General features: G+C 39.3%; 1 protein-coding gene across 1 annotated transcript in view; it reads left to right on the forward strand.

Moving 5' to 3' along the window:
- The window catches only part of chn1 (chimerin 1), a 49,712-nt gene that overhangs the window by 24,001 nt on the left and 9,866 nt on the right, over nucleotides 1–15,845 (forward strand). The window contains exons 2-3 of the mRNA XM_084725122.1: nucleotides 11,093–11,351; nucleotides 13,675–13,759. Of these exons, the coding sequence (XP_084581248.1) occupies nucleotides 11,093–11,351; nucleotides 13,675–13,759 (344 nt within the window). The remainder of the gene's footprint in view (nucleotides 1–11,092; nucleotides 11,352–13,674; nucleotides 13,760–15,845) is intronic.

Genomic DNA, 15,845 nt, shown 5'->3' on the forward strand with positions numbered 1-15,845 from the left:
AAAAAATTCCTTGTTAGGTTTAGACACAAAAACTTCTTGGTTTGGTTTAAGAACAAAAACTTCTTGGTTAGGTTTAGAATGAAAAAATACTTGATTATGTTTCAGCACAAAAAGCTTCTTGGGTAGATTTAGGATAAGACAGTGTTTGGGGTTAGAAGAAGGTTCTGGACTGCTGTAGAAACATGGTGGTTCAACATGCCGGCCACCGTGAAAGTAGATATAAACGGCTCATTCTAAGATAACAACAACACAACAATTCTTATTTTAAGGTGATTATATACTAATGCCTATAGTTTCCCATAAATCTTTCACAAAGGAGTTGTAACGTACAAAGTTCTTTACAATTTTGCCTCTCGTTCGCCCACTCACACTCTAATTCACACACCATGGCAGCTGAGCCATTGCACTGCTATTTAAAGCTACCAATTTGTTCTCTGCATCCTCCACTACCAAGTGTTTATTAATACACTTTATGGCCAAAAGTATGTAGACACCCAAACACAGCGCACGTCATTCTAAAACCGCTGTGAAGTAATATGGTGTTACAACAGCCTCCACTCTTCTAGAAGCTTTCTGCAGGGATTTGCTCCCACAAGAGAATTAGTGAAGCTGAGCCCTGATGTTGGGTGATAAGGTCTAACCTCACAGTCATGGTTGTGATTCATCACAAGGTTGAGGTTGAAGTCAGGACTCTCTGCAGGCTAGTCAGATTCTTCCACATCAAACCTGGAAGGCCGTTTCTCTATGGACCATGGTTTGGAGGCAGTGTCAAGTCAATGCAGGAACGGGTCTTTCCCAAACTGCAAAACTGAAATAAAATTATTGTTTAAAATGTCATTTTATTCAGCTAATGCTTTATTTTATCAGTGGTTTATTTCCTTATAATGGTCTGATGGTTTCTTGGTAGTTTCCCAGAAAGACATTTGGTTTCCTAAATGTAGAGCAACTAGAGACAAAGTCTGAGACTATTATTTTGGTTGTGTTAGAAGAAGAATTTCCTTTAAAAACCGCCCAAGTAAATAATTATTCATCATTATTGGAAGCTTCATTCTTAGTATATGTTGAAACTGAAAACTTCTGGTCACACTAGCTTTGTAATTAATTGGAATTACTTGGTCTCTGTTTTATGCACATTAAATGTATAGTGCTAAATATGATATGAATATTTCCAGGAAACGACTTAGGAAATTAACAGATACATTCAATAAAGCACTAGCAAAGCAAAAGTACATGTGGACAAGATCTCTGCTGCACACCAACCTGCTTATCTGGAGGTTTTATACAACGTGTAAATGCTCCTTTGAGCATCATGGACCTCTGACCTGGTTATTGAGACCAAAATTGATTGTGTAAGAGGCGATCACGAAACCTCGCTGTCCTTCAGGAAGCTGCGGGGACGTCTGGCCTTGTTCTCTCCCGGGATGCGGAGGAGTAAGGTACAGTTACATAAGAGTGAAAAAAAATACATCGGGCTGGCTGATATGGCTGCTCCTTCCATGATCCATGATGATTATGAAACCAGCGTGTGATGTTCTGCACTCAGATATTACATGCTGGGTCCACACACAGGGAGCTTTTCAAGCTTTTATGAAGCCTTAATACATTTACAGACTTAGTTGCAGATATTTTGATTTGTTTAGAACAGAACATGAAGCAATAAATAACATGTAAGTCTTTATTTTATGTTACTCAGAGGCTGTGTTATCGATATTGGTATTTATTGGCAATATTTAGGGAAAATCTGCATGTGGGGAGGATATAAGCTGAATTTGAGCCCAGGAAAAAAATGTCAAGTGTTTAAGAGATGGTTCAGCATTTTGAGACTCAATATTCATTCAGCGATAAAGAAAATAATTTTCATCCTAAGAATATTATATTGTTCTATCAATTGTTATGCAGATATTGTCTATCAGAATACCTCAGGAAAAAAATCATCCTCTCGGTGTAGGTTACAATAGTGCATGGGGGCCACTTTCATGAAATGGCAGTCCAGGGGCCCAGTTAATAAGCAAATATTAATATTTACATCATTTGTCAGATTAAACTGATATATAATAAAAGCCCCACCACTCATCTTTATTTGAAACTCTTTATTTCCAAATTAAGTGACTTAACTAAATCGACTTGATGAAAGGATTGAAAGATAAAACAGATTTCTTTCTGTACTTAATAACTGCAACCATATTTTAGTTGTAAATGCTTTGGAAACATTTGAAAGAGTTTTTACGTCATTAAACAGCAGGAGCCTCTTCCATCATGCAATCACTGAAATGTTTGAATGATTCATAAACGTGAACCATAAATATAAACTGCTCCTAGCAGGGACAGAATGAGCGGCGTGTTTCTTTTGGTGTGAAATACACATTTATGGGATCAGAATTATCCTCATTTCTGAGTAACTTTTGCTCCATTTCAGTTAATATTTGTCTTCCCTGCTGAGCTCAACATCTGATCCTACTGCACTTTGCACAGCCTGAAAGCTCATCGCACGAAGATCAGCTTCCTCTGTCACTAACAGCCTCATTTTATCTCATCACAAAGACGTATCTGTCCCTCCTTCCTGTGAATCAGTTTGTTTTCACTGTAAATTAGAAAATGGTCAGAGGGTCACCCTGCACCCTATCGGGGGCCAGATTTGGCCAGATCACTGGTATAATCTAAGGCAGTAGATTATAGTGTCCAGTATACTACAGTATCCTCTCTTCTTTGTTCTTAGAATTTATAAAGAAATTGAGAGTTGATTCCCAGGCACTGGACAGCAACTGCTCCCTGCTCCTACTACGATGGGTTAGATGCAGAAACTGAACAGACTGTATGTTGTGCAGTTGTTATGTGACCATAAAGTTGACCTAGGTAGTATACAGTAGTGCCTGAAACCCAAACAATGACTCCATAACTTATACATGAGTTGGTCTATGATGTGAGCGCTTGGAAGTTGTAGACATCTCTACCATCCGTATGACCAGGATGTTTGCAGGTTATGTTTGCCATTGCCCTCCACGGCTGATGTGCCCCCTCAGTTTGTCCTTATGCCCCTCAGAAAATTATACAACGCAGCAGCCATGATGACCTGCCCACACTGACCCTAACTGATCTTACTGTTTTCTCCTCTGCCTCTCTCCTGTCAATATGATTTTTAGAAACCAGACGTTAATTTGAGATAGATTTACTCTTATTTAAAATGTCGAACTACTCCTTTATGAAATTCGTGAAATGCTTTGCTGCTGGAAAAGCAAATGAACCCGGTGTCTTCTACTACATTCCTCTGTTATTCTGTTAAAACACCCAAAGACTGATTAAACACAGGAGGCATTAACTAAATCAGCCTATCCTGTTATCATCACCCTGTTGCCAAAATATCTGATGCACAATGAGTCATTCATCAAGCTCCAAACACGCCATTCACACTGCTGTTGGGGGGAAAACTGCTCTCTGAGAGCCACACAGAGATAAAGGGCCACTCAAGCTTTTTAATTATTCTTCACAACCATTTGTCATTCAACATAATACAGTCGTTCTTTATAAAAGTAGGTGATCCCAACGCAGACGGCTTTGAGGTAACCAAATTGTTTCTCAAGGCAGGATTAATGGCAGCATTTGTTCTTGACTGCCTGCGGGTGTGAGGTTAGTCTTGTCTGTGGGACTAATTCATAACAAAAGTATGAAAAGTTACTTTTATATTAAAGAATACAAGATACACTTTAACAGAACCATTTGCTTCTGAAGCCGTAATATAAAAGGATTCCTGATGGAAGCCCCTGGATGGGTTCTAGGTAAAGTCCTTGGAATAAAAAATGTTTTTGGTAGAACCTCCAGGGTTGGATCTAGATAAAACCCTTGAAATTTAAATGGATTTCCAGCAGAACCTCCTGGATGGGTTCTAGGCAAAACCCTTCCAGTTTAAACACATTCTAGATAAAATCCTTGAAGTATAAACAGGTTCTTGTTAGAACGTCCTGGGTGGATTCTAGATAAAATCCTTGAAATATAAACAGGTTCTTGTTATAACCCCCCGGGTGGCTTACAGATAAAACCCTTAAAATATTAACGGGTTCTAGATAAATCCCTTAGAATATAAGTGTTCTCAGTAGAAATCACCTGGATGGGTTCTAGATAAAACCCTTGACATATAAACAGGTTCTCAGCAGAACCCCCAGAGTGGGTTATAGGCAAAACCGTTCCCATATAAATGCGTTCTAGATAAAACCCTTGAAATATAAACTGGTTCTTGGTAGAACCCCCGGGTGCATTTCTATATAAGACCCTTGAGATATAAAAGGGTTCCCCTGGGTGGGTTCAAGGTGAAACACTTTAACATGTAGAACATGCCATCAGGGGTTTACTGACGGTTCCAGTTATAACCCATTATGTTGGGTTCTTGGTAGGAGTCTCCGAAAGGCGTCCATGAACCAAAAAGGGTTCTCCTATGGGAACAACCCTTTTATGGTTCTAGTTATCCCCTTTATTTTGAAGAGTGTACGTGTAAAGAGAGAAGGGACACACTTTAAAGGTTTTGCGTTGAGGTTGAGTTGCTCTGTTGAAGCGTGACAGCAGTAATGTGATCACTGATTTGCTTCCACGTCATTGAGGCACTGACTCACTGTTGTGTTCATCTCTGTGTTTCTGACATTTTCACACTCTGCTGTTACTGTTATACAACGCCTGCATCTATCAGGACTGGTTCACTGCGCAAAGATTCCTCTATTTAAACGTTTTTTTTCTTAGAAACAGACAGGTGGCTCAGATTTAACCATTGCAACATATTTATATACATCACTGACTAAATCCACAGTTTAAAATGCAGCTGTGAGTATAACCTCACACTGCATTGTGCCTGTGCATTGTGGGAAGTGTGTCCCACGTATGTTCTGACCTTGCTGTGTGTGAATAGCAAACCGTGATAGCAGCCTGCCATACATCACTGTCAAAGCACAGACTGCTCTGGCCACATCCAGGTAATCTATTTGTCCCGGTAAAATATGGTGTAATTTGTTCCAGGTTTCTTGCAAGCCCAGCAGAAAAAAACGCAACCATTTGAGCTGCATCTTATGCATATGTGGTATTTTCTGGTGGTGGTGGCTGGAAGCGTGTGGCTTTTCTGTGTCTGTGATTGTCCCATTGTTCCCTACTGCTCCAAAACTGAATGATTGTATAATGAATGAGGCATGACTTTAGGTGTTATTTGCTTCATTTTAAATGGCAACAGAATGTTAATGTAAAGTCACTCCAAAAGATAGGTATCAATTCGAACGGTTTTCGATTTAATTTTGAAATTGCGACACCCCTAATTGTTTTCAAACGTGGTACTGTAAAAGTATTGAAATCTCACTAATTTTGACAACCTTAAGTATAAATATCAATCAGCTCCTGGACAAATTATGCTACTGTCAGTATTCAGTCAGCAAAATATCAATAAGCTCCTTTGCAAATAGTTCATGTAACATTACATAAACAGCTGACAGGTAAAAATGTTCAAAAAGTGTGCGCTCACCTTACTCAGTTTGGTGAAAATGCAGCTAAATGATCTGGAAACAATCTTACTTGTTAATTCTGCAGAAAAAGTTATTATTAACTGCTGAATCTTTTCACATCTTTTCATGTTGTGTTATGTTTATTTTTTTGCATCAAATTACGGTGAGTAGTATGAATACTAGTATCAGTATCCGTAGGCAGTCTCAGTAGGGTTTGGCATCATAAGAATCGATTCCAAAATTACATTTCCAAAGGAATCATTAAGAAATTTATTCCTGCATTGATTCCTGCATTGATTTTACTCTTGCTAAATTCAAATTAAACCAAAAATCTATTATATATTAACTTGCCTATTTGTCTGCGCCTATAGACATATGAGTTGAATGCATGCACGTCTTCCTGTGTCCTAATGCATTTGTCTTATTAAATCTTGAGTCTAGCATTATGTTCAGTAAACCTGTTCAGCTGCTATTGAGATGCTTCACTAGCAGGTGAATAGCACTAACTGTGTGAGTCTGGTAAAGATCACCTCAACTGGCAAATGCTAGGCTACAAAACACTTTACAAGGACGGGATACTCCTCTGCTGTTATGTCAAGTAGCCTAGATACCAGAGAAGAGACCATCATCATTGCAGCTATCTAGCTAATGTTAGCTTAGCTCAGTGTTTCTGCTGGTACCATTAATCTGTTTTAATTAGCATTTCAACTCTGCTGTGAAGAATGCAGGAGAACACTCAAAGAATCAGAATCAAGAATCGCGAAGAATCAAACAATACCCATTAAGTATCAGTATCAGTTAAATCTGAATAATACCCATCCCTGGTCACTACAGTGTGAAGGCCTAAAGCGTGACAAGATTTTAATCCATTGTGTTATTTCACAGGTTTAGCAACATGCAGTTCTACTGAGAGCTCTCAGTGTGCAGACAGCCTCGTTCTGACATCAGTCCTCTATATTCTTAGACTCTATAATAACAAACTGCTTCTCACTCTCGTCATCCTGCTGTAGTTTCCGGTTATATAACGTTATGTAACTTCATGATTTGCAGCTTTGCTCAAAGATGAGCTTCAGCAGACTTATATTCATTCGAAGCCTTTAAGTGTCAAAACAGGATCTCTATATTTTGGCGTTTACTTTGGCTATGAATTATGAAGTATAGATTTGGCTCATCACACTTTATTTATAATTCATTTATCACAGACAAAGAGTGTTAGGTGAGAGAGTGGGATAGACATCACAGCAGCGAAAGTTCACAATCAGATCATGAGAGCAAACGCCGCCATCCTCTTAATGGATCTTTATATGTCGACGCTGGGTCAGCAGTGCATTAGAGGAACATTTCCTTATGTAACAACCCTCCTAGCCCGCAGAAATCGTCAGCAATTCTTCACCAGCTTAATGGCTCAAAAGAGGGTGGGAGGGAGTGAGGAAATAAAGTTCAAACAACAAATGAGAAAGTTCTGTGCTGGTTTCTGGGTCAGATTAGAAAAAAAAATGTTGTGTAATAAGACTGAATCATAGCTTAACAAATATCTGTGTTTTCTAGTCTTTACATTTTTAAAACAGGCTTGTTACTTTAGTTTTAATGCATTTGAGGGGATTATTTTTCTTTTGCATCATTGCACCAACATCAAGACTGATTTTTAACCTAAATGGATGGGACACATTGCACCTAATAACACACAGAAAAGACAATTCCTTGGTGTATCCAGTGCAGAGCACGCATGAGCACAACAGACATAAGAGGAAAACAACATAAGAAGATGAAACAGACAGAGAAGGAGACTCGACGGTGGAGAAAAGGCATCTGGTGAATCTGACAGCTGCATGTGAGAGGCTTTGTAGCGCTGCAAAAATTTACCATTTTACCACAATAATAATAAATGACAAAAAAGGACAAAAGAACCCAAACCCAAAGAGGTACAGAATAGAGCAAAGATCCAATGCACAATCTATTTAAGTTTTCTCAAAACAGGGTCTAATAACTGAACTATTGTGCATGTGCAGCGCTCAGCAGCGGAAAAATGGCTCACTCGTTACCTCAATCAGCTCCAGATAAACACTGTGTTATTCAGCTCCACAACATTAAAAACATGCAACGACCTCAAACAAACCAGTGAAAACCAATTAAATTTGTTGGCAACTAATTTTGTCATCGATTTTCGTTGACTATGTCTACTGATCCCCTGTTGTTAAGTGCTTCATCCCATGGGTACGCCCATTTCTTTTTCCTGTTGTAACTGGAATGGTGGTTGCTGTTAGTTTTACCAAATGCAGTAACGGAATAATCGTTCCATAATGGACATAATGGTAAAGATATTCCATTAAAAGCCTGATTTTTCTGTAGCATTTTTAGTATGCGCACAAGAGTTATAGCAGTGAGCTGTCCATTTTGGGAATGACTCTCAGGATATGCCATAAGGTTGGTAGAGATAAGCCTTTGTTACGGTTTTCCAAAATTTGCTCCTCAAGCCGTTCCCAACTGCCAGTCTCTCCCACACTATTATAAAGCCAGTGTAGGGGGTATCTTTGAATTATATTAAAATGGCGTGAGGTGCAGTTAGCTTTGCACAGACACAGCGGTAGAAATGTCCTTCACAGGGCTACTAGAGCCTCTACTTTTTCACTTGTACTTGAGTAAATAAGTTGAATAAGTACATTTACTTTTACCAGAGTCTTTTTTACACAAGTAACTGTACTTCTGCTTGAGTAAAGACTGTGCATGTACATCAGTAAGCTCACATGTCGAGGCTGGACACAGATGGACATCACAGACTCGTAAAAGATACTGTACTGTATACATCCGTCCTCAGGAGTCCCATCTCTGGACATGTTTGGGAAACAAGCAAATAAATCAGTGTCAATTAGAGCTGCGTTCAAAGTAAGCCACATCCTGGGAGTCAGACACTCGTTCTGCACTTAACAGCAGGCAACGCAATTACGCTGCAAAAGCCTCTAAAGTGCTGAGGGTCTGAGAGGATGAACCGGTGCATATAAAAGGCTCTTACTGTCTTTTATCTGAACCACTCTCAGGTACCCTCCTGAGCAGAGACTCTTCCCCGAGCATGAGAGGGGAGAGCTGCACTGGAAGCCCTCTGTTTCACGTCTTTCATGTTGTGATCCGTACCCCGCCAGACACCACAGTTTGGGATGCCATTCTACATAAGTACACTGATCTTCAAAGCACCGCTCCGCTGTTCCTACTCTCATTTTGATACTTCTGTCTGCTGAGGCGGGGGCAGCGAGAGCTATAACGGTCCTCATTGATTTGTGAAAGGGAGTCCATACAGTCACTTCCTCTCCAGCTGTCCTCTGTTGGAGGTGAGAGTGTTGCACTTTAACAGTTTCTGACTTAGACCCTCAGACGTGGGAGCATAATCACATTTGACTTGCAGTGTGAATTACAGAAGCAGGTTCTTTCTCCCACAACGCTCTCTTGATGCTATATTCGATGCTTCATTTGCATACACACAACACGACGCTTGCATCAGTGTAAACCTCAAGGAAATGCACGTTCAGACAAAGCCTGCAGCTTCCAGACATGTTGTTTAATTCTTTATTGCATTTTTTATCGTAACGTACACAGATGTAACAGTGAATATTGATTTACGACACAAATTATTAAACTGGATCACATTTTATACATTTTAAAATTTATTTTAGGATTCATTTAGTTTACATTCTTTATTTGTTCTTCAGAGCATTAGGCTGCATGATATACTAGGAAAAATCATATTTGACAGATGCAGTATGATTCAACATTAGTGGAAATGATAATTTTAGAAATATAAATATCAGAATTTTCATTTTCATTCAAAAAAACTATTAAAATCATGATGTTGTAACATTTGTTGGTGTCTGTATGAAGCAAACATGTTTTCTTACGTCTGGAGAACAAAAGCTGTAGACCAGGGCATCTCTGCACTTAATGCTGTTTTGTCACATATTTTTCCTATATCAAAAAACTTTGCAGCCCTATACAATATATTGCATATCCAAATGCAGTTCAGTGTGCGTAAACAGACATGAAATATAACATTCGGTGGCATTAAAAACACTAAATATGTGAGTCTTCTCGAGGCACAGCACGGACATGTGATGTTTTTCATGTAGAAATACGTCAAATTGGAAATTTCAAAGCTGTTTCATCAGAGTGTGGATGGATTGTTGAGTTGTTATATACGATGAGAAGAAAAACAGGATTGTTCTTTCACAAGTTGCTTTTTGAGCTGCAATGATTAGCTGTTTTCTTGTCAGCTAATTCCAAGTCTTTTGAAAAGTGATTAATTGTTTTGAGTCTTTTATTTTAAGAAAAAAGTCAAATTTTTCAGATTTCAGTTAATGTTAATATTTTCAAATTTTCCTTAGTCCTCTATGACAGTAAACTGAACTTGTTTTTGTTTTTTATTAGGATTCAAATGATTCAAACACTTGTATGTCGTATGCAAAAATAAACAAGTTATCAGTGCAGTGAACTACCGTGATATGACATGTTTAATTATTTCATTTTGGTATTTTTATTCTATTTTATGAAAGGACTGCTACTGACAGCTGTATAGGTTTTGTTTTGCAATTCAAGCATTAACTGTTATTGACACTTTAACCTAAAAGGAAAAGCAAATTTTTTATTCAAACAAAAATTCTGTACACCTCCATGTAAAGTTGTAATTTTTCTTGATTTTGTTACTGTGATATTATCATACCTTACGTTTTTATTATACAAGACAGCTGCGCATTAGTTTGTGTCTATGTTTTGTTGCAATCTTCATTTTTAGTCCAAGTGTTAAATGTGAAATTTCTGTTATTTGTTTGAAAGCCAGAGCATCACTTTGTGTTACAGTGTGCATTAACATCAGTGATCTCATATTTTGCGTGTTTGCATTGTGCTTTTGTGTTTTTTTCCCCTTTTGTGGTCATGACCAGTTTCTGTGGCAACATGATTTTGAAAATAGCTCCTCTCTAACGGCCCACTGCTGTCGCAAGTTCTGCAGCAGCCCACTCTTGATGCATGACTCATTCATTGCTCATTATCATCCCACACTCATTTCATCCTACCCAGGCTCCCCCTGCCTGGATATCTGATGGAGATGGTTGGTGTGGGGGCGGGGTGGTGGCTACTATAAAGCCCGTGTATCCATGCTGTGATTGGCTGGTGGGATCCATTTAATCTGCTGTGCTCTACTACAGGGTCCGCCCCGCTACTCCTCCCCCTCGCTCTGCCCGCCCCGACAGCGTCCATACACAACAGTGTGCTGTCTCTGTTCCAGGGAGAATATCAGCTCTGCACAGGGAGGAGAGGATTAGCTCAGCCACTCAGCTCATCTGCATACACGTTCCCAGAGAAGCACATGAGCACCCGGGGCTGCAGCTCTTTTGTATAAAACCTGGCACTCCTATCACAGAGGCTCCACTTGATCTACTGTCACTGCTGTGAGAGGATTTCATAAGGACCACAGTTTGTTTTTCTCCCCTTTTTTTGGACTGTGATGTCTCTATATTTAACTGGGACAATGCAAGTTATATCATTTGATATAGACTTGCTCTGAGCATCACAGAGTTTACGTTCATTTTTGGGACTTTTTTTTTTTCCACTGGGTTTGTTCCTTCTCTCATCTGCAGCACCAGAATGCCATCTAGAGAGTCCTACGAGGTTCACAAGGAGGAGAAGTCCCTGGTGCAAAAGGCCAAGCGAGAGGCCAATCAGGAGGATATTTTGGCGGCGGCTCTGGGGATGAGGATGGGGCCACAGAAACCTCCAGCCACTTTCTGGCAGCCACTTAAACTATTTGCCTATTCACAGCTCACCTCACTGGTGCGCAGAGCCACACTGAAGGAGGTCGACCGGACAGCCAGATCCGAGAAAGTCCACAACTTCAAGGTGAGAATCAACTTTAACGAACTCTTCTCAGCTGTTTCACCTCCAAAATGTAATATCATCATGTGTGGCCAGAGGGCTGCTTCATGCTTCCGCTGTGGTGAGATGATGTGAGGAGGAGGAGGAGGAGGAGAGGGGGGAGCAGAGGGGATGAAAAACAGAGCTGTTTTGGTCTGTCCAGTGAGCCTTTATCAAAAGAAAATCTGTTGGGTGGTCTGTGGAGAACTGCTGTTAGTTTGAGCAGCAGATGGAGAGATTAGGCCGATGGAGAGGGGAAACAGTGGAGGAGTGTTTCCCTGTTTGGCTCAGCCTCAGTCTCCTCTATGTTAGCTGGTTAATGGGATGGAGAGCAGCAGGTGAAATATTACCTTCAAGGCTTTCAAACTGCTGATGCTTACCGATCTCTTTCTGCTGCTTTTTTCTCGTGTATTGCTGAATGTTGCATTTCAACATGTTAGTGTAAAGTTCCTCTGCTGAAAGCACAACTACTAAAGTATAATGTCTAACTGGAGTGAATTCATGATTAAGTATTTCAAAATATAAAACAACATTAAGCTGTTAAGTTTCAGGCTTTAAAAATTCATCACTCTGAAAGTTAAACACCACATTTATCAAGTGAATCTACAGTTTGTTATTTTTAAATTGACATATAGTTCTCTCTTCTTATGTTTACATATATTCCTGCAAATTTACCGTCACTACGTCATGCCTGGATAACTTGCTGTCATTTAAAAAATTAAGATACCAGTGCCAGTGCCCTTAAAGTGATACTGATACTGATACTTCATTCGATACCTTTTTTCAAAGGGTCTTCTTTATGAAGAATGCTTTGGTGATTGGCCGCAAGCAAAACCATATAAGCAGTTGTTTTTTTCTAGATCTGGGAACCAAAACAATTGAACGTAGGTATCATTTGACTGCAGAAGGTGTGGTACTACTTGGTACTGGGTTATTTCAATCGATACCTCAAAGGTATTGAGTACCGATACCCAGCCCTGTCAACAATAAGGACTGCCCACTTGCCTGGGGCGAGTAAAGTGCCATGTTGGGCTAGTAAATTTAGCCACTCACTTGTCTGACAGGTAATGGTAAAAAGAATTGAACTATTTTGAGAACTGATTAATTGTTTAAGTAATTTTTCATGCAAAAATGACAAAAATGCTGCTTTCAACCTCTCAAATATGGAGATTTCATCACAGACAAGACATGTAAATACATCACCTTAACTGAACCTGAACTGGGATAATATTCACTCTTTTCTGACATTTTTTAGGCATTGCAGCCGTCGCTTAAACATGGCAACTGGCTTTAGTCTTTGATGTTATTAGATAGCCGCTAATAAATAAAACATTTTGTACATGAATAAGTTGTCCAAGTAGATGCATTCATCCCCTGCATTTAAACATTTTCTTGCCTATAAAGTGGCATGATCAGTATGTATGATCTAATAAAGAAAGAATAATCATATGATCAGATCAATAACAGCACAAATTCTTATATCCAAGTTAAAATGTATTCCTGTGATTCTGTAAACATGAAAAGACGTCATTAGACAGTGCTGGCTGTCAAAAAACTTTTAAGTGACTGTGAGTTCATGTAAGGGGTCCTGCATCACCCTGTCAGGGTTTATTCTGCAACAATGACCTGCTCACTGTACATTATCCTGCTCATTACCTAGCTACTAAGAAATCAAAAGTCCAATACTAAATGTTGATTAAAAATGATTTTATTGATTTAAGTCCTCCTGCAACAGTCTGCTATTCAGAATCAATAGGCCATAGAATACTGTAATATACCGTTCAGAATTGAATATTCAACAGAGCCATGTAATACATTTTTTAACACAGTGATCACCTGCCCACCAGAAACTTAAACTGCCTCCCTGCTGTATCCGCTCCTGACTCCATGTGAGCAAACCAGAGAGAGTTGTGGCTTGCTCCTGCTCCCAGGGGCCTCTCTGATTGGCTGTGCTGTTGTTACCTGGTGGGAGCGTGGGGGCTCCCTTCCCTGCACGAGCAAGGTGGCCTGCCACTGTTTCCATGGCAAAATTCCCTGACAACTTGCAACTTCACTCTGGTGAAGTGTCAAAATGCTGCAGTGCCTTGATAGCAAAGCCTCCACCATCACTGCACCCACCTCAGTACTGTCATTTTGAGGGTCTGTTTGAACAACGGTCCTCCTCCACCCACAGATCATCCTCCTCCTCTGCTTTCAAATTCAGGATGGCAGCACCCACAGGTCTCCTGAAGAAGGAGATGGGGCGTCTGCGGAGTAAATGACTGCACTTCATCACTGATGTCTGTCACTGTCTTCCTCTCTGTCGTAGGTCCACACCTTTCGGGGGCCTCACTGGTGCGAACACTGTGCCAGCTTCATGTGGGGACTGATGGCTCAGGGGGTCAAATGTGCAGGTACATCTTGTTCTCTCAGGCTGTCTTACATAAACATCTTAATCACTCCACAGCATCCTCCCGTTACGTTCATGGTATACAAAGTGAGCATTACACTATATGGGTTACTTGGTTTTTAGTGCATCTGGAGGTGGATTATCGAGTTTTAATCTAAAATCCTAACAGTAGTTTATGGATTAAGGGTTGTGTAATAGATTGAAATGGGGCTTCTATAGCAATGATGTAACAGATACTTTACACTATGTTAAAACCTTATTAATGACCCACTTTTTCCCTCACTGGGTTTATGAATGAGATTATTACTTCAAGCAAGCAAAAGAATGAATTTCAGCACAATCTGTGATCATATATTAAAAACAAAATAAAATAAAATAAAAAGAAATACAAAAAAAATAATGAAATAATGTAAATAAAAATACATTTATAAAGCAAGTAAAATCAAATACTATAAAAAATAAATAAATACATTTAAAAACTAGACTGACTGACTAGATTATTTTTAGCACTGGGCTTGGTTGTTTTTCACATCTAGTTGACATTATTACAGTAACAAAGGCTATCTGTGTTTCCACTCCGATGATTTTAATGGATAAACATTTGCTGCATTATAACCTAGTAAACACGCAACAGTGGGCTGACTACAGCAGCTGATAAAAAAAAAAACATGTGTAAACCTCTGTTGTGTGTATTTTGTCATCACCTGCTCCACAACATATTTTAAAAAACATTCACCTATAATCGGTAATCATTTTCAGCTCTTCATGGATACTTCTTTACTTTGTGTGATAACTGGAACATACACACATTCAGACTAGAGCTACAGTGATTAGTCAGTTAATCAGTTGGTTGTCAACTATAACATTATCACCAGTTATTTTGACAATCCATTGATCATTTTGAGTTATATTTAAGAAAAAACATCCAAATTCTCTTGTTTTAGCTCCTAAAATGTGAATATTTTCCAGTTTGTCCAGTTCTCTATAACAGTAAGCTGAATATCATTAGAGCTGCAATGATTAACCGATTATTAATCAATTATTAAATTAATCAGCAACTGTTTTGATAGTCAAGTAATAGTTTTGAGTCTTTTTTTGTCATAAAATTTCCTAAATTGTCTTATTTCAGCTTCTTAAATATGAATATTTTCTGGTTTCTTCTTGTTTCTGGACAGAACAACATTTTTCACCATTTTCTGACATTTTGTAGACCAAACAACTAATTGATTAATCAAAAAAAATAATCAACAGATTAATCAATAATGAAAATATTTGTTAGCTGCAGCCATAAATGTCACTGAGTTGAGGCCAAATCAAGACATTTGAGGACGTCATCTTGGACTCTGGGAAAGAGTGATCGAATTCTTCACCATTTTCTGACATTTTATGGACTAAACAACTAATCAATAATCAAGGAAACGACTGACAGATTAATTGATAAGTAATCGCTAGTTGCAGCCCTAATTCAGACCTGTTATTGCGAGGCAAATGGTTTTGTTATTTTCCTCCTTTGCTTGTCAAAGATTAGATTTCTATTTCAGCGCTGCTGTTGTTAGAATTCGTTTCACATCCCAGAATAGTGCCATAATACAGTCTGATGTGATTCTTTGATGTTTTATTGATGAAACAAAGTATGTCACACAAATCTGTGGGAGCTCGGATGTTAATTATTAATGTCTCGATTTTAAAAAGCTGACGACAATCTGAAGGAAGGCACGTATGTTTGGAGCCAGGCTATATATCGCCATTCCTTCAGACTCGACCACGGCTACCAGAATCTAGGGCACCAAAGTCTCACATGATGCTCTGATTTGCATACCAAAAAAAATGTTCTCCCACCCCCTTTTCTTTTTGTATGTGTGAACTGGTTTTGGCTGCGTGCCAGGGAGCCAGCCTCTGCTTGTGCTTGTTGTGCCACATTTCCTCATCAGAGTACGCCCCCCAGCCTCATCCCATCATGCCCATGAAGGAAAACAAAGCTGGCATGTCTCTTTAATGAGGAGCAGAGCTCGGAGCGTGGGGAAGGAGCTCCGTTTCCACACACATTAAAATTCAGCGGCTTCAACCAAAGAGCTGGGTCAAGCAGCTCA

The sequence above is a fragment of the Lutjanus erythropterus genome, chromosome 8 (genome assembly GCF_056507025.1).
Source record: "Lutjanus erythropterus isolate fLutEry1 chromosome 8, fLutEry1.hap2, whole genome shotgun sequence".
NCBI classification, from domain to species: Eukaryota; Metazoa; Chordata; class Actinopteri; order Lutjaniformes; family Lutjanidae; genus Lutjanus; species Lutjanus erythropterus.